General features: G+C 37.2%; 1 protein-coding gene across 1 annotated transcript in view; it reads left to right on the top strand.

Moving 5' to 3' along the window:
* SRBD1 (S1 RNA binding domain 1) overlaps nt 1–20,289 on the top strand; it is a 227,030-nt gene that overhangs the window by 204,398 nt on the left and 2,343 nt on the right. Inside the window, exons 21-22 of the mRNA XM_073339107.2 lie at nt 332–508; nt 15,422–15,606. Of these exons, the coding sequence (XP_073195208.1) occupies nt 332–508; nt 15,422–15,606 (362 nt within the window). The remainder of the gene's footprint in view (nt 1–331; nt 509–15,421; nt 15,607–20,289) is intronic.

The following is a 20,289-nucleotide window of genomic DNA, read 5'->3' as shown; positions in this document are numbered from 1 at the left end:
AGCAGTTGGATGCAACAGAGAGAGACACTTCCCATAACTTTTTAAGTGGATTTGTGAATGTGCTGCTGTGCCATTTTAATACTTCTTAACAAAGGCTCGTATGTTCACGTTCTGAATAGTTTATATTGAGTATCGTATTATGCTTTTACTCTCTCCCTCCCATGAGAAGGAGCCAGAACACAATCTTATTTTGTAATTTTAAAAAAATGAATGATTAAGGGCTGAATCTTTATGGAATGAACAAATTGCAAAAGCTGATCACTGTCTGTGTGTGTGGGCACTTGTAAGGGTGTTCATATACCAAGAACTGTGTCTCTTTGAATTTTGACAGCACTCAGCAAACTAAGCTTGCAGCAGAAGGTCATGCACTTATGGCTAAAGCAGATGTTCAAGTCATAAGCGAGAAACAGGGCAAAAAAAAGAGGAATCCAGCAGCAAACACTGTAGTATGGCCAAATCCTTTGGACCAAACTTGTATCCACCCAGAGTCATATGACGTTGCAAAAAGGTAAGCAATGGCAGAGTTTCTGAGCTGTTTATGAAATTAGTCTTTTAAACAGTGAGCTATGATTTTTCTTACATAATGGAGAAATTTCTTAGTTTTGGGGACCCAAAATACATGTGTTAATGTATGTGTGCATTAATCTCACCCTTCCCCAAAAGAGGGAGTTCTCATGTGAGTGAAGGACTTGGAATCTATTTTGTTTGTCCTTTTATAGGTTTTCTCATTTTTCAAAAAAGGGCTACTTTCAGAAAATTAAATAGTGTGTTTTTGTAATTTTATTTCAGTGAGGAAAATGTGTTCCAAAGTTTACCTAGAACACACACAGTGCACTAGTGAACTTAAGGTACCCTTATAGTGTATCTTTGGACATACCGACTATTACAATACTAGCGAATTTTCTTCCCACTAGCCCTGTCACCTTTTCTTCCAAGTGTGACTCTCATCACCTTGCCACCAATGCTGAGCCCCTTCCTGTCCATTTGCCAGCTCCATTATGCCACACCCCATAACATTCAGGTTCTCTGCTTGATCAAGTGCAGAAGCAAACTGCTGATTGTTCTGTAAATCTGAAAAATTGTCTCTTTGTCCCAGCCCCATCTTGTATATTATGGGAATAAATAAAAAAGGCAGTGTTTGCATTTTCTGTAACCTAATTTTTTGTGCAGTATTATTTCCCTTCCATTTTTCTCCATACATTTAAATTCTCCTGCAATGCCACCAGGTGATGATAGTAGTAGGTGTAGAATTCTTTTCAGCAAATCTGTGGGAGTTAAGTTAGGTGTTACTGCAGCTGGATGTCACCACTTTATACCTGGCAAACACATTTCAGTGTCTCTGATTGTGCCCAGCCTCGCTTGGCATTATCTCAGTGGAACCTTCAGCACCTTACTATTCATGAGAGCAAAGAGGGGCCGTTTGTTAGTAATAAATCTGGTTTCAGAGAAGTTTACACTGTAATCCAGAAGCCCTCATTTCAGGTAAGTGTAACTTGTGCTTAGCAAAGTAAACTAACAGAAAAAGTGTCTAGTTAATAATGAATTTATTATAGATTCTGGTCTCCATACAGTCTTTGCTTAAAGGTAATTGAACCATGGTTTTCTTTATTCTTAAAAGTAGTTCAAATCATGCTATGGTACTAAAGAATCACGAATTGCAAATTAATACAGTGTGTTAATTTGTTGGCTAGTCTAAGCATAAGAGCAATTTCCTTCTAAATAAAACAGACTTTGTTCAATAAAGATTGACCATTAAAATAAATGTGTATATGTTTGCGTATGTGTATACACACATTTGTGAATGTGTCATTATCATTAGCCTTTAACATTAAATTCTGATCTTGCCAGGTGCTAAGTAAGATGTCTATATTAAATTCCAAATACTTGGAAGTTTTAGCATGGGACCTTTTGCTGAGAGAGGAAAATGTTTTTTTCTTGCAGGTTACAAAAAACAGTAATTCAGAGACCATGTGTGCCTCCCTTGTTAGGGGGCAAAGCAGCTGGTAAATGCTTACTTAAGATGTAATCTCCTCTATCATCACCCTATGGTTGAAATTAGACTCTGCCTGTCCTCATGAGAAAACATTATCTCCTCCTATAAACTAAGTAGTGCCTATTTATTTTTTAAATTGAACAGGTACTTTTCGTAAACTATACTGGAATTAATTTAAGTGGCAGTTAAATGTTTCGGGGTTCTTGTGAACTCTTTGATTTCACTGTGTCCAGAGGAACAAGTTTGTGTTTTCTATGTTGTTAAGTAGGATGGTTACATTCAAAAAATAAAAACATTTAAAGTTAGATAATTTTAGATAAGATCATATTCCATATTTAAAGTAATGTTGTAATACTCTAATAAGTACTTGGCACTTCTATAATATCTTACTAGAAGGTCACAATCAATGCACACTTTGTAGCTTCCGTAGGCCGAGTGCATTGCAGACACTAGGGGTTCCTTGGATTACTTCATTCTCCTCCTGTGCATGACCTTCCCATCCCATTCTATTTCAGGGACTCCTTGTAACCCCCATCCCATCCCCTCCCTCCTGCCATGAGCTCCATCTATGTCCCCTTCCCCAGTACTAGGGTCCCCCATTCTCCCTATATGTCAGGGACTCTTTGTGTCCCCCATTTCCCCTTGCCCCCCATACTGCAGTCCCCATTCTCCCTTTTCTAGGGGTTCTGTGTGTGTCCCCCGTTCTCCCTCTCAGTTTTTCTGATTTTTCACCAAAATCGATAGGATTCTGGCCATTGATGAGTAGAAGAACGTTCCCTGAAATTTTGGAATGAATCAGCTGCAATGTCGAAAAGTTATCATGTTACAGAGAAACAATGAGAAATGTCCCTGAGTTGACTGTTAGACCTCATTTCACTTGGCAAATCACAACATCTCAAAACATTAAAGAGATTTTGTTAGATTTAAAAATAAGTATTGTTAAAAGTAATACTGTACATTTAAAAATGAAATAATTTTTAAACTCTAATTACCTGTCTGCATTCATGCTGTTTATTTTCGTTTTACATTTCATTCAGTTTGAAAACTGAACAGAGACTACTTAGTTTCACTTTTGCCTATAGTCAATTTCACTTTCTGGTTCTCCTGTTAATAGTATAATTAAGACCCATGTCACCTATTTAAATTTGAGAGGAATATAGAAGGAACACTTCTGGAAACAGAAGTACAGCCATTTTTTGTGTGGAATAAAACAGTTATGTAATAGTATGCTGCACCACCATAAACCAAAGAAAGACAGAAAATAAAGAATAGTAGATCTTTATTCTTATTTACATCAAGGCCCCTTTATACTGTTCTTGCTGTGGAAAGTGGAGTGTAGGAATTTTAGTATAAATAAGAATCTTAATCACCATATCCAGTTGAAATTCCAGAGGGATTACCTGATTTAGAATTTGGCTGGGACCCCAGGGTTAGCACATCTTATAAAAAGTGTCATGGAGTCTTTAATTGACAGAAGTGGTAAGGACCTTAGTTTGATATCTGATCCATAGGCTAGTGCTTGCTAACATCATATGAGGTACTGTCTTTGCAGTTATTCAGAGGAAAGACTGCCACCTACTGAATCACCAGCTCCTCTTTTTTCTTTATCTGTATTTTGAAAGATTGTAAAGAAAACAGCACTTTAAAAATAGCTTATAACCTGTGTAATTAATTAGAATTCATAAAACAGCTTTTCTAGACTCATTCTGGTTTGTTGGGTAAATATGGTTTAAGGATAAAATTCTACTAATACTTCACACTTCAACATTGGTTAAGTATATGGGACCTGATCAATGCCCCTTGATGTCAATAGAAATGGTCTCACTGACTTGAGTGAGCTCTGGATCACACGGAGGACATAATTCTTCATTGCTGAATCTATGTTCATGAAAAAGCAACTGAAAGATTATGGACTAAATTTTATGTGCATTACTGATATGAGTAGCCCTGTTGACGTCAATCAAAGTAATTGCCTGGAAACTAATTTTGTTTTTAAAGATGTTGATCGTTTCAAAAAATTTTGGAATTCTGCTATAGATCAAAAACATTTTCATGGTTAATTTTTGTATGATAAATTCCAAATGTGCGCCAGAGCCTTTGAGAACATTGGATGAGGATTAAAATGAGTGGTTTAATTTGTCTATAAAACTGAAATTCATTTCACCGCAACTGTATTTTTCCCCAGTAGAATTGAGTAAGGTTTTTTTTCCCATATGCAGCTAGAGATCAATCTTGTTGTTCGGCAGAACAACCTGCAAGAGTAATGGGGTGCTTCTGGGAATTTTGCCACGAAGTAAACAAAGCAGCAGTGTCATAAGACTTCTCACAGTCTGTAAGATAAACATACTTATTCTGAGTATTCTATTATTAAATGGAATCCAACAGTTCTTTTCACTGTACTGGCAAATGCTGGGACACTGTGCCAAGTACCTGAAGTTCTACCTCCTTCCTCTAGTGACGCGTCCCCCTGATAGAATCGGAACCGTGCAAACCAGGGAGGTAATTGAAAGAACACAGAGACAAATGTTCAGTGGCAGAAAGTGGAGACTGGGAAGTCCAGCTTTCTGCTGCTGCCTCCCTCCCTGGAAAGAGCAATTTTCTGTTACCATCTCCCAGGGCATCATCTCCTGCCCTTAGCTCTGGCTCCTTAGTGGGTGAAATTCAGTTATATAAAAGCTGTGATACTGCCCATTAGCTGTTGATTTCTACTCTGTAACAGGCATTGGCTGTTGAGTCTACTCTTGTAACAGTCATCCCTAGCCCTTGCCTCAGCAAATTTAAAAGATGTGATCTAAACATAAATAATCACATCTTAAAATAACACCCAGCTGAGGCCCAATTCAGCAAAGCATTTAACTTCACACACTTCATTTCAATGAGACTTAAGTATGTGCGTAATATTAAGCATATGATTACGTTTATTGTTGAATCCAAACCTGAGTGTTGATAACAAAAAGCATTATAGATGCACAAAATATGGTTGAGGCATAAATCTTTAGTTTAAGCAATCTTGCAAATACATTTAAAAGAAAAATCTCTGTGTGTAGCCAACCACATTAAATAACATCCGCTTATACTAGCCAAAGTCTTGCAATTGTACAATTTGCAAAAGGAGATTCCCACTTGCATAATGCTAAACCACATATTTAAACCCCTTCTATAAACAGATGCATAAGATTCCTAAATTGTCAATCTCACTGAAATATAACCTGCATGCCAGATGTTGCAGTTTGTGTACATCATATACATATGCTGGTTGCTGCTCTTTAAAAATGAGTATAGTTAAGATTCTGTAATAGGTACTTTTGTAAAAGTCAGGGACAGGTTGTGGACAATAAACAAAAATTCACGGAAGCTTGCGACCTGTCCCTGACTTTTACTAAAAATACCGAGGGGGGTACAAACAGAGCAGTGCCAGAGCTTGCAGCTGTTCCAGCCCTGCTGCTGCTCTAGCGGTCCTGGGGCTGGCCGCCGGTCAGCTGTTCGGTCCTGGGGTTGGCCGCCAGTCAGTTGTTCCAGAGCCGCGTCCCCTGCTCCCCTCCCACTATCCCTCCCCGCCCCCGCTCCTCCGGCAGCCCTGGGGCTGGCCGCTGATAAGCTGTCTGGCGGCTCCGGGGTTGACAGCTGCTCAGAAGAAGTCATGGAGGTCCCAGAAATTCATGGAATCTGTGACTTCAATGACAGAATAGTATCCTTATCAATGAGTATTTTCCATGGGATACATATATAATATTTTTTAAAAGTTTACATTGAGTGATTAGAAACTAGAAGTGAGCTGTAGCTCACGAAAGCCTATGCTCAAAGAAATTGGTTAGTCTCCAAGGTGCCACAAATACTCCTTTTCTTTTTGCGAATACAGACTAACATGGCTGCTACTCTGAAACTTTTCCTTCTAAAGTCTCAGATTATAGGCATATGACTGTTACCTGGTTCTAACTTCTTGAGGACTTACTAAATGTTTCCTTGATTTTTCTAGCAGCTCTTTTAGAGTATGTCTTCAGAAACTGAATACCTTGTACATGCTGTATTAATTGTATGGAGGAGGATGTGCCACTGTAAGCTGGTATTCAAAAAATAGTCTTTTCAGAAACTTAAAACACGGTCCCAGCTTTTCAGAAAAATATGCTGCCTATGATGGGCTTAGGCAGAAATTTCTTTGGTTTAAGATCTAGGAGGCCATTTCTTTATCTTTTCTTTTTTTTAATTCAGAATATTTGAACATATTTTGATGTTCGATTAGAATGCATCACAAAGCAAGGCTTTGACAGCGTGGAAACCGTGAACAAAAAATGTTTTGATAATCTGTATAACATATTAAATCATCGTTAAAATGTTTTCCAGTTATTTTACAGCAGTTGTACAGATTTTGAGTTAAGAATACTTAATGCCATAAATCAATTATATCAGCACCGTTTGTGCTGTTATTAGTAAAGATTACCTCAGTATTTCCATTATGAAACCCCCCTATTTTTCAGGGGTTTCTAAATCAGCCGTAAAATTGGTTCTGGTTTGAAACTTGGCAAGCAGAGTCTCCACTTGGGAACAGCTTTTTTTAACCGAATTTTAAAACAACAACAAAATCCTCCTTGGCCTTTAACGCAATAAAATATTTCAGAAAAAGAAAATTAGTGGTTTTAAATTTTGGACTTCTGTACCTCAAAATCATTGTTTAAAAATGGATGTTTTTATAGGTCATTTTTCAAAGTAACAGCCGTGTTAGTCTGTATTCGCAAAAAGAAAAGGAGTACTTGTGGCACCTTAGAGACTAACCAATTTATTTGAGCATAACTCTCCTGTTGGTAATAGCTGGAAATGGCCCACCTTGATTATCATACACATTGTAAGGAGAGTGATAACTTTAGATAAGCTATTACCAATAGGAGAGTGGGTTTGTGGAGGGGGTGGGGAGAAAACCTGGATTTGTGCTGGAAATGGCCCAACTTGATTATCATACACATTGTAAGGAGAGTGATCACTTTAGATAAGCTATTACCAGCAGGAGAGAGGGGTGGGGGGAGAGAAAACCTTTTGTAGTGGTAAACACCCATTTTTTCACGGTTTGTATGTATAAAAAGATCTTCTGTATTTTCCACAGTATGCATCCAATGAAGTGAGCTGTAGCTCACGAAAGCTTATGCTCAAATAAATTGGTTAGTCTCTAAGGTGCCACAAGTACTCCTTTTCTTTTTGCGAATACAAACTAACACAGCTGTTACTCTGAAACCTGAATAATTTGGGTAGGAGTAGTGGATAAGAATTACTGGCTTATTTTATTTAAAAATAAACAATGTCATATGGTAACTTTTAAATACAGTAATTTTTTTGTAAAATATTTTTTTCATGCAAAAAGGAATAGCCCTTGCCCAGAACCACCCCTTACAATTTCTTTGTACAATGTGTAGTACATTTTGCATAGTACTGTAGTAAAAAGGTTTTTCAAATTAAACTAGAAGGAATCTTGTGACTTTCCAAATTCTGCAGTGAATGTGCTCTCAGTTGTTTAAGGAGAAAAATAAGGTCCCGTTCCCCCCCAGGACTCCATTTGGATTCAATAATATAACGCGCACAGTCCTGAAACCCTTCTATCAGAATAAGTCTCCTATGTTTAGGAATTTAAAAATTCAGATTATGATGCAGAGTATGCACTTTATGATAAGTGGTGCTACCCTTAAGGTACAGACTTTCAAGCCAATATTTTCAAAAATAGAAGACTAATATCTCCTTATTTAGGCACCTAAATAAGTCTCTTGATTTTCAAAAGTGCTGAGTGCCCAATGGCTACAAGTGGCCCCAATTCAACAAAGTACTTAAGCACTTGCTGAAGAAGGACCATTCAACATATTGGGAAATGCTGTATTTGATTCTCAGCACTTCTGTAAATCAGGTTGCTCATTTAGTAGCCCGGTTATAGAGACCCTATTTTTGAAAATGTTGGCCTCAACATATATAATTTAAAATATATATTTTTACATCATACATATACTTTACAAGTCTTATTATTGAGGTATTGGACTTTATGTGCCATATAAGCTAAACATTCATATGCCCCTTCATACTTCAGCCTCCATTCCAGAGGACATGCTTCCATGCTGAAGACGCTTGTTAAAAAAAAAAATGTGTTAATTAAATTTGTGACTGCACTCCTTGGGGCAGACTTGTATGTCCCCTGCTCTGTTTTACCTGCATTCTGCCATATATTTCATGTTATAGTGGTCTCCGATGATGACCCAGCACATGTTGTTCATTTTAAGAACACTTTCACTGCAGCTTTCACAAAACGCAAAGAAGGTACCAATGTTAGATTTCTTAAGATAACTACAGCACTCGACCCAAGGTTTAAGAATCTGAAGTGCCTTCCAAAATCTGAGAGGGCTAAGGGGTGGAGCATGCTTTCAGAAGTCTTAAAAGAGCAACACTCCAATGCGGAACCTACAGAACCCGAACCACCAAAAAGATAATCAACCTTCTGCTGGTGGCATCTGACCCAGATGATGAAAATGAACATGCGTCAGTCCTCTCTGCTTTGGATCATTATCAAGCAGAACCCATCGTCAGCATGGATGCATGTCCTCTGGAATGGTGGCTGAAGCATGAAGGGATATATGAATCTTTAGCACAGCTGGCAAGTAAATATCTTGCGACGCCAGCTCCAACAGGGCCATGAGAATGCCTGATCTCGCTTTCAGGTGAAGTAAACAAGAAGAAGGCAGCATTATCTCCTGCAAATGTAAACAAACTTGTTTGTCTGAGCGATTGGCTGAACAAGAAGTAGGACTGACTGGACTTGCTGGCTCTAAAGTTTTATATTGTTTTATTTTAGAATGGAGTTATTTTTGTACATAATTCTACATTTGTAAGTTCAACTTTCATGATAAAGAGATTACACTATAGTCCTTGTATTAGGTGAATTGAAAAATACTATTACTCTTGGTTTTTTTACAGTGCAAATACTTTTAATCAGAAGAAAATATAAAGTGAGCACTGTACACTTTGTATTCTGTGTTGTATTTGAAAATATAGAAGGCATCCAAAAATATTTAAATAATTGTATTCTTCTATTGTTTAACAGTGCAATTAATCGCTTTAATCGCTTGACAGCCGTAATAAATCTATTGATATAAATATCAAGACCTGTTAAATATTCATACAAGTGTGTTTGTCTAACCCATTTATATATTTTCATATATGTTTGGAAATTAATTTTGGACTTGGCAACCAACTTCGCTTAGAGTAGTACACAAATACTACATGACATTTATATAATCCAATTCAGTAGTTGAAATATTGAGGATTTATATTGTTGTGTTGTTTTTTAGCAACGCTACAAAAATCTTTAATTTGCTTTATAAATTAAAAATGCATTTTTTTACCTGAAACTATTACTAAATATTTATAACTGTTTGGTCCATATAGTTTAACTCTTGTTTGGTACTGGCATATATATACATTCTATCTAACTTTGCACATGCTAATACAAAGTTTTGTTTTAGAAGTGATAGTGTTGCATCACCATTAATTCATATGTGCACTATGACCAGGTTTAATGGGATATCGTGTTGCTTTCATGTAATGAACCCAGTACTCTCAGCTCTTAAATCGTGTTGCTGGAAATGATAACATAAAACAGAATGACTGTGACTAAAACCCTTATGTAGCTTTAAGAACTACTGTTTCTTCTTGTTTAAAAATAGTTTTTAAATGCACTGCAACTCTCCGTTGGAAATAATTGTTGCTTTTTCTAATGATCTTTGAATTCTGTTCAAAAATTTGCGTTTTCTTTAAGCACTGCAAGGTCTGTGTTATAATTTTATGCAGATGTGTATGTTAAAAGAACATGATGTGCTTATTTGTTACATCTATGCTACATTTTTACTTGATCTGAGTAAGGTGGATGAAATTATGTATTAAATAAAAACATCAGTGACTTAGCCATGACTATTTTCTGCATGTTCTGTCACATCCCAAAGGCTGCTGTAGAAATGAAAGCTTGCTGTAGAACTTGGAGTCGTATGCGCTAACCTCCTGCAGTTTTGATTTTTTTTTTTTTTAAACAAGATTCTGGTAGCTTTACCTCAGTTGACATTCCTTTATATGAAAAGGATTCATCATTAACTCAAACATTCAGTATCTGAGGACAGGGAGGCAATATGTCCTACTTTATAAGATTGATCAAAGAATCTCACCTTTTGCATATCAATTTTTGTGGAACTTTTTAAACATTATTGGATTTTTAGAGAGAGATGATAGCTGCTGCTAAACTATATCAACTACTAATTAGAACTTGTTACTTTACTCATGCATACACAAGAAAATACTTAGAGGAGGGGAGATTTGTTTATTATGGGGTCTATAATTTGCTTTCTTGCAGCACTGGAACTGTCAATTACAAACTTGTTAAAATTATGATTTCAAAGATAGTATCGTCCAGATTAAGTGTTTAACATAACTAAAACCATAGTAAGGGAAGTTGCTTGTCACACAGTCTATTCTTATTTTTTCTAACCATATCATAATCTTTCTTTTCTGACTATAGCTTTTCTGACCTTGCAGTAACCCTAAGAAAGTTTTCTAAATAAGAGAGCATTTAACTTTGTTCTTAAGCAATGACATTTAAAAATATTGATGATCAATACAATGCATTACTGCTGAGCGAGAGCTTTGTCCTTTATATTGATTTTTGTTCAAAATGCCCTCAAGGCACACATGTTTGAGTGAAAAATGATATATGAAATATATAACCAGATTAAATAGTCTCTTTTTAAAAATTACATCAGTAATTACGATAATCACTAGGTAACTTTACATGGAAATATTTTAGCATCTAGTTTCTCATCAGGACCTAAAGGATTGAGAATCTCTAAAATAAGAATTTTATTGTTTCTATTGAAGGTGCTTATATTTTTTGGTGTTGGGCATTTTTATAATACTGCGAAGATTCTAGTTTTGTCATAGCTGTCAGTATTATGAGCTGTTAATGAAAGGAATTTAGGCAAAGACAAGTTCCTCTGAAAAGACCCCCAGTTCAGGAATGTACTGAAGCAGATGTGTAACTTTAAGAACATGAATATCTCTATCTAAGTCAGTGGTAAGTCTCATGCTTAAAGTTAGGCATCTGCTTAAGTACCTTCCTAAACTGGAACCAAATTGCTGTTCATCACCTTAACTGTATTACATTATTCAGGTAACTGATTGGTAATTTAGGACCTGACTCCTACCATCGTCACTCATATGAGTAAGCCTTATTCATTCAAGTAGTCCATTATCTTCAACGGGATTCCAAAACCGAAAATTACTTGTGTGAATAAAGATTTAAGGATCAGGCTCCTGGTCTTACTCAGAGTCCTATTTCTTACTAACTGTTTTTCTTCCCCAAAATCTGCACACAATACTGTACATCCTGATTACATTATCTACACATTTGAAAGATCTGAACATAATTTTTTGTACATCTGTGAACATTCCATGTGGTTACATTTATTAACAGTGAAATGTACCCTGTTATCGATTTACAATATAAATGCACTTCTATGAAATTTAATGGTGAAAAAATGTTACTTGAAGGTACTCAGGCTGAATTTCCATTTGTGGTAAAATAAAGCCAAGTGCACGAATGTCAGCAGACTTGTTTATAGGTCTGCTTTGTGAAGCATATATTATTTAGAACGTTGAGTCAGGAGGCTGGCTGTTTGTAGGGATTGTCATGTTACATCTGCCATGTCAGTCAAAGCTCAGGCAGCTGTTGCCTGCCACTGGTGTTCTGGTGTGGCATTGTCCATCTTTCAGCACTTAACAGTCAGCAGCTCTCTCTCAGCTGTGCTGTGCAGAGCACACTGCACAGACCTACATAAATTTTCAGTATTGTCTATACAGCCCCATTAATGTTCTTTGCAGGTAGAGGGAGAATAGTACATGTCCTTTATCATCTTAGTAGAGCTGCTGCTTTTGGATAACAATTACAGTCAGTTTAAGGTAATATGCTTACGTGAACAACAATAATGATGTTGATAAAAATTGCATTTGCTTTGTTACTTTACTTTGTTATCCAACCAGTTAAAATGCTTAAGAAATAGTAAAGCAACACCAAAAGTTGAAATCTGTTCAGTTAAAAAAAATTAATGAGGATTCAGGGGCCAATGCCTGTCACTGAATTCTTGTGCTGGTTTTAGTGGGTTTTTAGCCACATTTTCAAATTTATTTTTTTTGTAATGCTTTTCTCTCCCTTGTTACTGTGTGAAAGAGCCACAATAACAGGGGAAGCTGATTGACACTGACTACAGGCAGGACACTGTGAAATTGACTATACTCAAAGGAAAAAATAACCTGAAAAACAGAGAAAATAACTTTATCTAATAATTTTCAGATGTTATAATCGTAGGTTTTACTTAAATCTAGAAAAAAAACATTTAGGATTATAATTTATAAACCTACCATATCCCTTTGCTTAAGCTACCTCTATGAGGTAGGGGACATTATCCACATTTCAGCTGAGAGAGAGACACTGGCTGAATTGACCATGTCACATAGTAAATCAGTAGAAGAATTGGGAATAGAATTCATCAATCTTGATTCCCTGTTCTGGGGAGTTCTGGCCTCATTAAAGTCAATGGGAGTTTAGCCACTGACTTCAACTAGGCCATTTTACCTTTATTAATATTCCTTTGTTTTCATTTTCTGAAAAAGAAAAGAAGTCGCTCCCAAGATTAATATCAGTTTAAGATTTGCAACATTGTATAGTAATTAGATTGGCATATATTTATCTCTTCAACCCCCCTCTGAAAATGGTGTAGCTATACCATGAGCACAAAAGCATGCAGTAATGGCAATTGAACAGAGGGCACATTCAGTTGCATCATTAGAAGTGCAGTGTCTTTGGTTTCAAGGGAGGAAGTCAGTGATTCACACATTAGCTTATCTTAATGGCAGAAAACTAGACATAACATACAAAGATAGGCCACGTAAGAGGAGGGCTATCCATTATATTGTCAGGTAGACCCCCTCAGGTAGAAGAAATCTAATACTTCATGCTGAACAAAATACTTATCTCAATTGTGCCTTTAAGGCACAGCCCTGCATTGGGAGCAAAGTGGAGGTGTACAGCTGCAGGGGAGTGCCAGAATGCATTGTCCCAGAGATACAGGAAGAAAGACAAGATGCAAGGGATGTGGTTTAATTAGGCCACAACTTTATTAACTTACTTCATCTGGGAACTATACGGCAATAATTCATACAGTGCTGGTCATGATTCCATCCTTAATCTTTTCTACCTATTGTAGGACTGCCATCAGTCCCCCCACTCTCCACAGCTGGTCCCTGGCGCCCGCACCTTGTTAAGGGGCTGAGGAAAGGCGATTGTCTTCTCACTGTACCAGATGTTAGGAGCCCAAACCTGTTCCCCAGCTTCTTTAGGGTATGCCTTTCCCTAACTTCACTTCCAGTTCCTATGGAATAAGTACCAGCACTGAACACCTGCTAAGTTGTGACAACTAAAACCTTGCTTCCTGACTTACCCCAAGGTCCCTGAGCTGCTGTGTGGAAGGCCAAAAAAAACCCCACCCCAACCATCCAGCCCTGGTCAATCTGGCAGTGGGGGAAAAATTCCTTTCCAGTCCCAAAAAAGGTGACTACCACTATGCCAGCAGCAGACCAAAAACCGCAGGGATAGGTGGTGCTCATCTGGGTGTGAGGGGAGACAGAGTTTATATACCTTCTCACAGGTGTTCAGGGCCAGTGGCTTACCTGAGCCATACCGGCCTGCCCACCAGCTCAGGTGATGCCTTCCCATCCAGCTCCAAAGGGGAATGGAACCATTAAAAGAGCCACTACCTTTCTTTTCCCCTCCAGTCCAGACAACCCACACCACCACCAGTTACCTTGTCTTGGGGCTGTGGGGGTGGAATGCATCCGACAGTTCCCTGTTGTGCAGGGGATGTGTGGGTTACTACACCACTTTGTGGAGTGCAGCATATTTCCATTCTTCCCCCATCCTATGTGCAGGTTCTGTTCTACAGGCTGGTGCAGAGCTGTGGGATAGGGCCACGAACCCTGCGGGGGGAGAGTGGAGGGAGCAGACCCCTGTGATTCCTAGAGCACAAGGACTGCAGTTGTGCCTGGCTGCTATGGAGAACATGCAAGAGCAGAGGAAGTCTTCATGTTCCTTCCAATTGCCCTACTGTGCACCTTCATGAAGGACAGGCATAATCAAACCCCATGTGAATACTGAACGAGTAGAGAGTTCTCTTTGGTGAAAAAAGTCTATTTACAGAACACCAAGACTAAGCAATTAAGAGGCATCTGTGGTGAACAGCTTTAAGAAAAGGACTGATAGCTTCATTTAATAAACATAATATTGCATTGTTTTTCATAATAGAAAAAGTATTTAAAGACCGCTCGTTTTGAATTTCTCATCCTTTTATTGATATTGAGGATATTTAGCCATTGTCACTGCTAAAATAAATGTTTGTAAGACACAGCATAAAAATGTATGCTTTGTTTGTGAGCATATTCTTCAGCTAATTTCCTTCAGTATCTAGGCGTATAAACTAACAATGCTCTTGTGCATTGTGTATGTCTCTACTATAGAATTCAAAACCCAAGAACTATGGTCAGGGTGTTTATATCTTTATTGAATATAATATATTTACTTTCAGTTTTAAATAATTAAGCCAACGTATGCAGTTTCTTGATTTGGTGGACTAAGAAATACATCAGTCAAATAGTGACCCTTGTGTGACTTTATTCTGTTAGTATCTGAACACTTAATTATAATTGGCCAACTTTTATGTGTAGCTTATGGACGACAGATTATGTTGTAAAGCTTTTTCATCCTCTTCTTTAAATTACGAAATTCAGAACCAGAGAAGATTCTTTGTCCTTCTGTAAGATTTGCAAATATTATCTTATCTTCACTGTATTTTCATTTTAATTGAATTAATTAGAAGTCACATTAAAAGAATTACAAAATGATGAAATTTTTACTTTTTGATGGAATGTTCATGGTAAGTTGCATTTTTTTCTGTAAATATTTAATTAATTTAGGGATAAAATCATCATGAATATAGGAAATCCTTTTGGAAATAATAGGGTTCATGGATAGCAAGTCCTAAAGTTAAGCCTGAGAAGCGGATTCTATTCTGAACCTTCTATTCAGTCCTTCATATCCTTCAGAAAAAGTTATTTTAGACTCAAACTTTACATGCTTGGCCTCAGTGTGAAGGTGAATGGAGAAGTGCAGAATGTTTGAGTTATGCTAAGGTGAAAGAGAGAAGCTTTTTTTACTGTTACTTTTTAAAAATAAGATGTTTTTGTGCATGTAAGAGCTCAAAAATAGTTTGAACTTTAAACTTGGCAAGATTTCAATCCTCACTGAGGACTATATAAATATCTCTTATGATCTTACAGGTTATTGTCTTTTTTGTTTTAATTCTCAAGGTTTTTAACTTTCATTGGAGGAAATCCAAATGATATAGGAAAACCTGATATGCAACAAAAAGTAAATGCTGTAATTCAAAAAGAAGGAATAGAAGGAGCAGCAAAAACACTAAATACAACAGTACATACACTGCAAATAATCATTGATGGTCTGACTCAACCGGAAGGCTTTGATTTCCGAACAGGTAAAAACTGAATGCCTTGCTTTATAAAGGTAGTTTTGTTGTAGTCCGGAATTTAGAATGTTCTGGGTTTCATTTTTAAACTACATGTTTTCTAAACTGGCAGTAGATTTAGTGGATGTGTAGGTCAGCTGACTCCCTCCCTTTATCCTGTCGAACAGAGAAGAATGTACTACAGCATGCAGTCAGTCAGATAGTATTTGCTGGCTCGGTAATTAAGGAGTGTGAATCCTGTCTTAAATCATGACCTTCTGAGCCATCGGAAGGTGGGCTGCAAGGCTTTTAACAGATAAGACAGTTGTAATATGTTGACTGCACTGATTAAATCTATTGATGGCTATTGTGGGAGAAGCATGAGACGACTAAAAACACTAGTAATAAAGATCTATGGAATAGTAATGTAAGATTCTGATTTATTGGAAGTTTGGGTCACACACTCCTCGAAGAAAAGTTTTATTGGGGTACATGGCTCATGACTCACACTGGTTAGATCTTCATAGCAGTGCAAAACAGTTTAGGGTGCGGGAGAGTGAGGAAGGAGTAGGAAAGGAGAGGGATATATCAGGAGGTGCAGTTGTTCAATGAACCTTACAGTGGATATGCTCTATCCTCTCACAATTGCAAGAGATAAAGGTAGGCAAGAAAAATACAGGCATGTAATAATAAATAGTAGACTGATGCTTAAAGAGAAAAATACATTTCCACTCTCTCAACCTTCATTGTTTTGCTTCATTGCTTCATTATAGTTATTTATAAATGCAGCCCACTAATGATTCTGGAAACCCATTTCCTATCATGTAGTAATTTAATTCTAGACCTCTAATGTCTAATTTTCAGTGAAATGGACTATCTAGCAATAAACATAAAAATACATTGTGTTAGTCAACACCAAAATAAATGACTGTTCTTAATGCAAACATTCAAATTTGAATGCACCAGTGGTAGTATAATGGCGGAAGATTTTTGGAACAATCTGTTGTAGACAATGCCTATGCCTGGAAACTGTGCTAGTAGCAATCGTGCTCAGAAATGGTTTTCTTAATACATACAGGGATTTTGTTTGTTTTGAACTGAACTAACCCATTGTTAAAATGTTTTGAACTGAACTAGCCTATTGTTAAAAATGTATGCCTTAAGAACATAAGAATGGCCATACTGGGTCACACAGGTGGTCCATCAAGCCTAGTATCCTGTCTTCTGACAATAGCGGATGCGTCACAAGGAATGAGCAGAATAGGGCAATTTATCAAGTGATCCATCCCCTGTCCTACGCTTCCAGCTTCTGGCAGTAAGCTGTTTAGGGACACATGGGGAGCGTGTGCTTGTGTTTCTGACCATCTTGGCTAATAGCCATTGATGGACCTATCCTTCATGAACTTACCTAAATTTTTTTAACCCAGGTTAAACCCAGGTTTCACAGCATCCCATGGCAATCAATTTCACAGGTTGACTGTGCGTTGTGTGAAAAAGTACTTTCTATTGATTTCATTGAGTGACCCTTGGTTCTTGTGTTATGTGAAGGGTATATAACACTTCCCTATTCTCTTTATCTACACCATTCATGATTTTACAGACCTCTATCACATCCCCCCTTAGTCGTCTCTTTTCTAAGTTGAACAGTCCCCGTTTTTTTAACTTCTTCTCATACAGAAGCTGTTCCATTTCCTTAATAATTTTTGTTGTCCTTTTCTGTACTTTTTCCAATTCTAACCTATCTTTTTTTGAGATGGAGCGACCAGAACTGCATTCAGTATTCAAGGTGTGGGCGTAACATGGATTTATATAGTGGCATTATGATATTTTCTGTCTTATTATCTATCCCTTTCCTAATGGTTCCTAACCTTCTATTAGCTTTTTTGACTGTCACTGCATATTGAGCAGATGTTTTCAGAGAACTATTCATGATGACACCAAGATCTCTTTCTTGAATGGTAAAAGCTAATTTAGACCTCAACATTTTGTATATATACTTGGGATTATGTTTTCCAATGTGCATTACTTTCAATTTTTAACATTGAACTTAATCTGCTGTTTTGTTGCACAGTCACCCAGTTTTATGAGATCCTTTTGTAACTCTTTGCAGTCAGCTTTGGACTTAATTATTTTGAGTAGTTTTGTATCATTTGCAAACTTTGCCTTCTCACTGTTTACCCCTTGTACCAGATTATTTATCAATATGTTGAACAGCACCAGTCCCAGTACAGATCCTTGGGGAAATCCACTCTTTACCTCTCGCCACTGTGAAAACTGACCATTTATTCCTACCCTTGTTTACTATCTTTTAACCAGTTACTGTTCCATGAGAGGACCTTCCCTTTTATCCCATGACAACTTACTCTGCTTAAAAGCCTTTGGTGAGGGAGCTTGTCAAAGGCTTTCGGATAGTCCAAGCACACTATTTCCACTGGATCACCCTTGTCCACAAGTTTGTTGACCTCAAAAAATTCTGCTATATTAGTGAGGCATGATTTTCCTTTACAAAAACTCTTCCCCAAAATATTGCGTTCATCTATGTGTCTGATAACTCTGTTCTACATTTTCAACTAATTTGCCTGGTACTGAAGTTAGGCTTAGTGATCTGTAATTACCAGGATTGCCTCTGGAGCCTTTTGTAAAAATCAGCCTTACATTAGCTATCTGACAGTCACCTGGTCCTGGAGGCTTGCTACTGTTTAATTTTGCTCCCCATGTAGGTACTTATAGACAGTGATCAAGTCACGCCTTAACCTTCTCTTTGTTAAGCTAAATAAACTGAGCTCCTTGAGTCTTGCACTATGAGACATGTTTTCTAATCCTTCTCATTGCTCTTCCCTGAATTCTCTCCAATTTATCAACATCCTTTTTGAGTTGTGGGTGCCAGAACGGGACACAATATTCCAGAAATGGTCACACCAGTGGCAAATGTAGAGGTAAAATAAGCTATCTGCTCCTTCTCAAGATTCCCCTTATTATGCATTGAAGGATTGCATTTGCCCTTTTGGCCACAGCATCACACTAGGAGTTCATGTTCAGTTGATTATCCATTATGATCCCCAAATCTTTTTCAGAGTCACTGCTTCCCAGGATAGAATTCCCTGTCTTGTAAGTATGGCCAGTATTCCTAGATGTATATATTTACATTTAGCCATATTAAAAAGCTGGATTGCTATTGCCAGTTTACCAAGCAATTCAGATTTCTCTGTGTCAGTGAGCTGTCCTCTTCACTATTCACCATTCTCCCAATTTTTATGTCATCAGCAAACTATCTGTGATGATTTTGTTTTCTTCCAGGTCATTAACAAAAATGTTAAACAGTATGGGGCCAACAACCAATCCCTATGGGACGCCACTAGAAACGTACCCGTTAATTGATTATTCCCTGTTTAAAGTTACATTTTGAGATCTATCTGTTAACCATTTTTAATCCATTTAATATGTGCCATGTTAATTTTTTATCTTTCTAGTTTTTTTAATAAAAATGTCATGCAATACCAAATCAAACGCTTTACAGAAGTTTAAGTATATGACATCAATACTATTATCTTTATCTACCAAACTTGTAATCCCATCAGAAAAGATCACATTAATTTGACTGAATCTGTTTTCCATAAACCATTGTTGATTCATTAACTTCATCACCCTCCTTTAATACCTGATTAATCAAGTCCCATATCTGTCTCTCCATTATCTTGCCTGGGATCAATGTCAGACTGAGAGGCCTATAGTTACCCAGATCATCCCGTTTACCCTTTTTAAATATTAGCACAGCATTAGCTTTCTTAAAGTCTTCTGGAACTTCCCTATTGTTCAAAGTCTTTTTGAAAATCAATATTTACAGTCCAGGTTGCTCCTCAGCCAGCTCTTTTAAAATTCTTGGATGCAAGGTATCTGGACCGGCTGATTTAAAAATGTCTCACTTCAGTATCTACTGTTTAACATCCTCCTGAGAGGCTACTGGAATGGAAAGAGTGTTAAATGATATAACTACATCATTTATTTCTTTTCTGCATTATTATTAATACTCCTACCATTTCCATTTAATAATGGATCAGCAACATTGTTAGGATTCCTTTTGTTCCTGATATACATTAAAAACTCCTTCTTCTTTTCCTTACCTCTGCTGGCCATAGATTTCTCCTTGTCTCTCTGCTTCCTTAATCAATTTTCAACAATTCCTAGCTTCTGATTTATATTCATTACTATTAACTTCCCATTTCCTCAGTTTGTTATATCTTGTTCCTTGTAGTTTAGTTTTCTAAAGTGCTCCCCTCAGTTTGAATTGAAATACTCTGTTGTTGGCTGCTTAATGCTTCTCAATGAGTTTAACGGACTGTGAAACAGGAAAAACTATTTGGGGATGGGAACTAGAAAGATGATTTAAAAAATATCTATTTTTAAATGTTCTAGTAACCAAGGTACTCCCCGGGGAGTAAATATCAGAGTTTTGCACAAAGGAGCTAACTTAGAGCAGCAGTTAAATGGCTGTTCAGGTAACAGTGGACAATCTGCAGACCTGGGTCATGCCAGGCTGGAACAAAAAGCAGCATTTTAAACATTAAATGGTTCCCATGGCTTCTCCCAGTCTCATCCCTGCCAGTGACCTGAGCAGCTATTTAGTTTCTTTTTGCATTGAAATACCTCTGCGCAGTGTAATATTACAAAAGGATTAACTGATTTGGAGTCAAGTAATTAGGTGCATTCCTTCAG

The sequence above is a fragment of the Lepidochelys kempii genome, chromosome 3, assembly GCF_965140285.1.
Source record: "Lepidochelys kempii isolate rLepKem1 chromosome 3, rLepKem1.hap1, whole genome shotgun sequence".
Classification (NCBI taxonomy): Eukaryota; Metazoa; Chordata; order Testudines; family Cheloniidae; genus Lepidochelys; species Lepidochelys kempii.
This window is presented reverse-complemented; position numbering and strand designations above follow the sequence as displayed.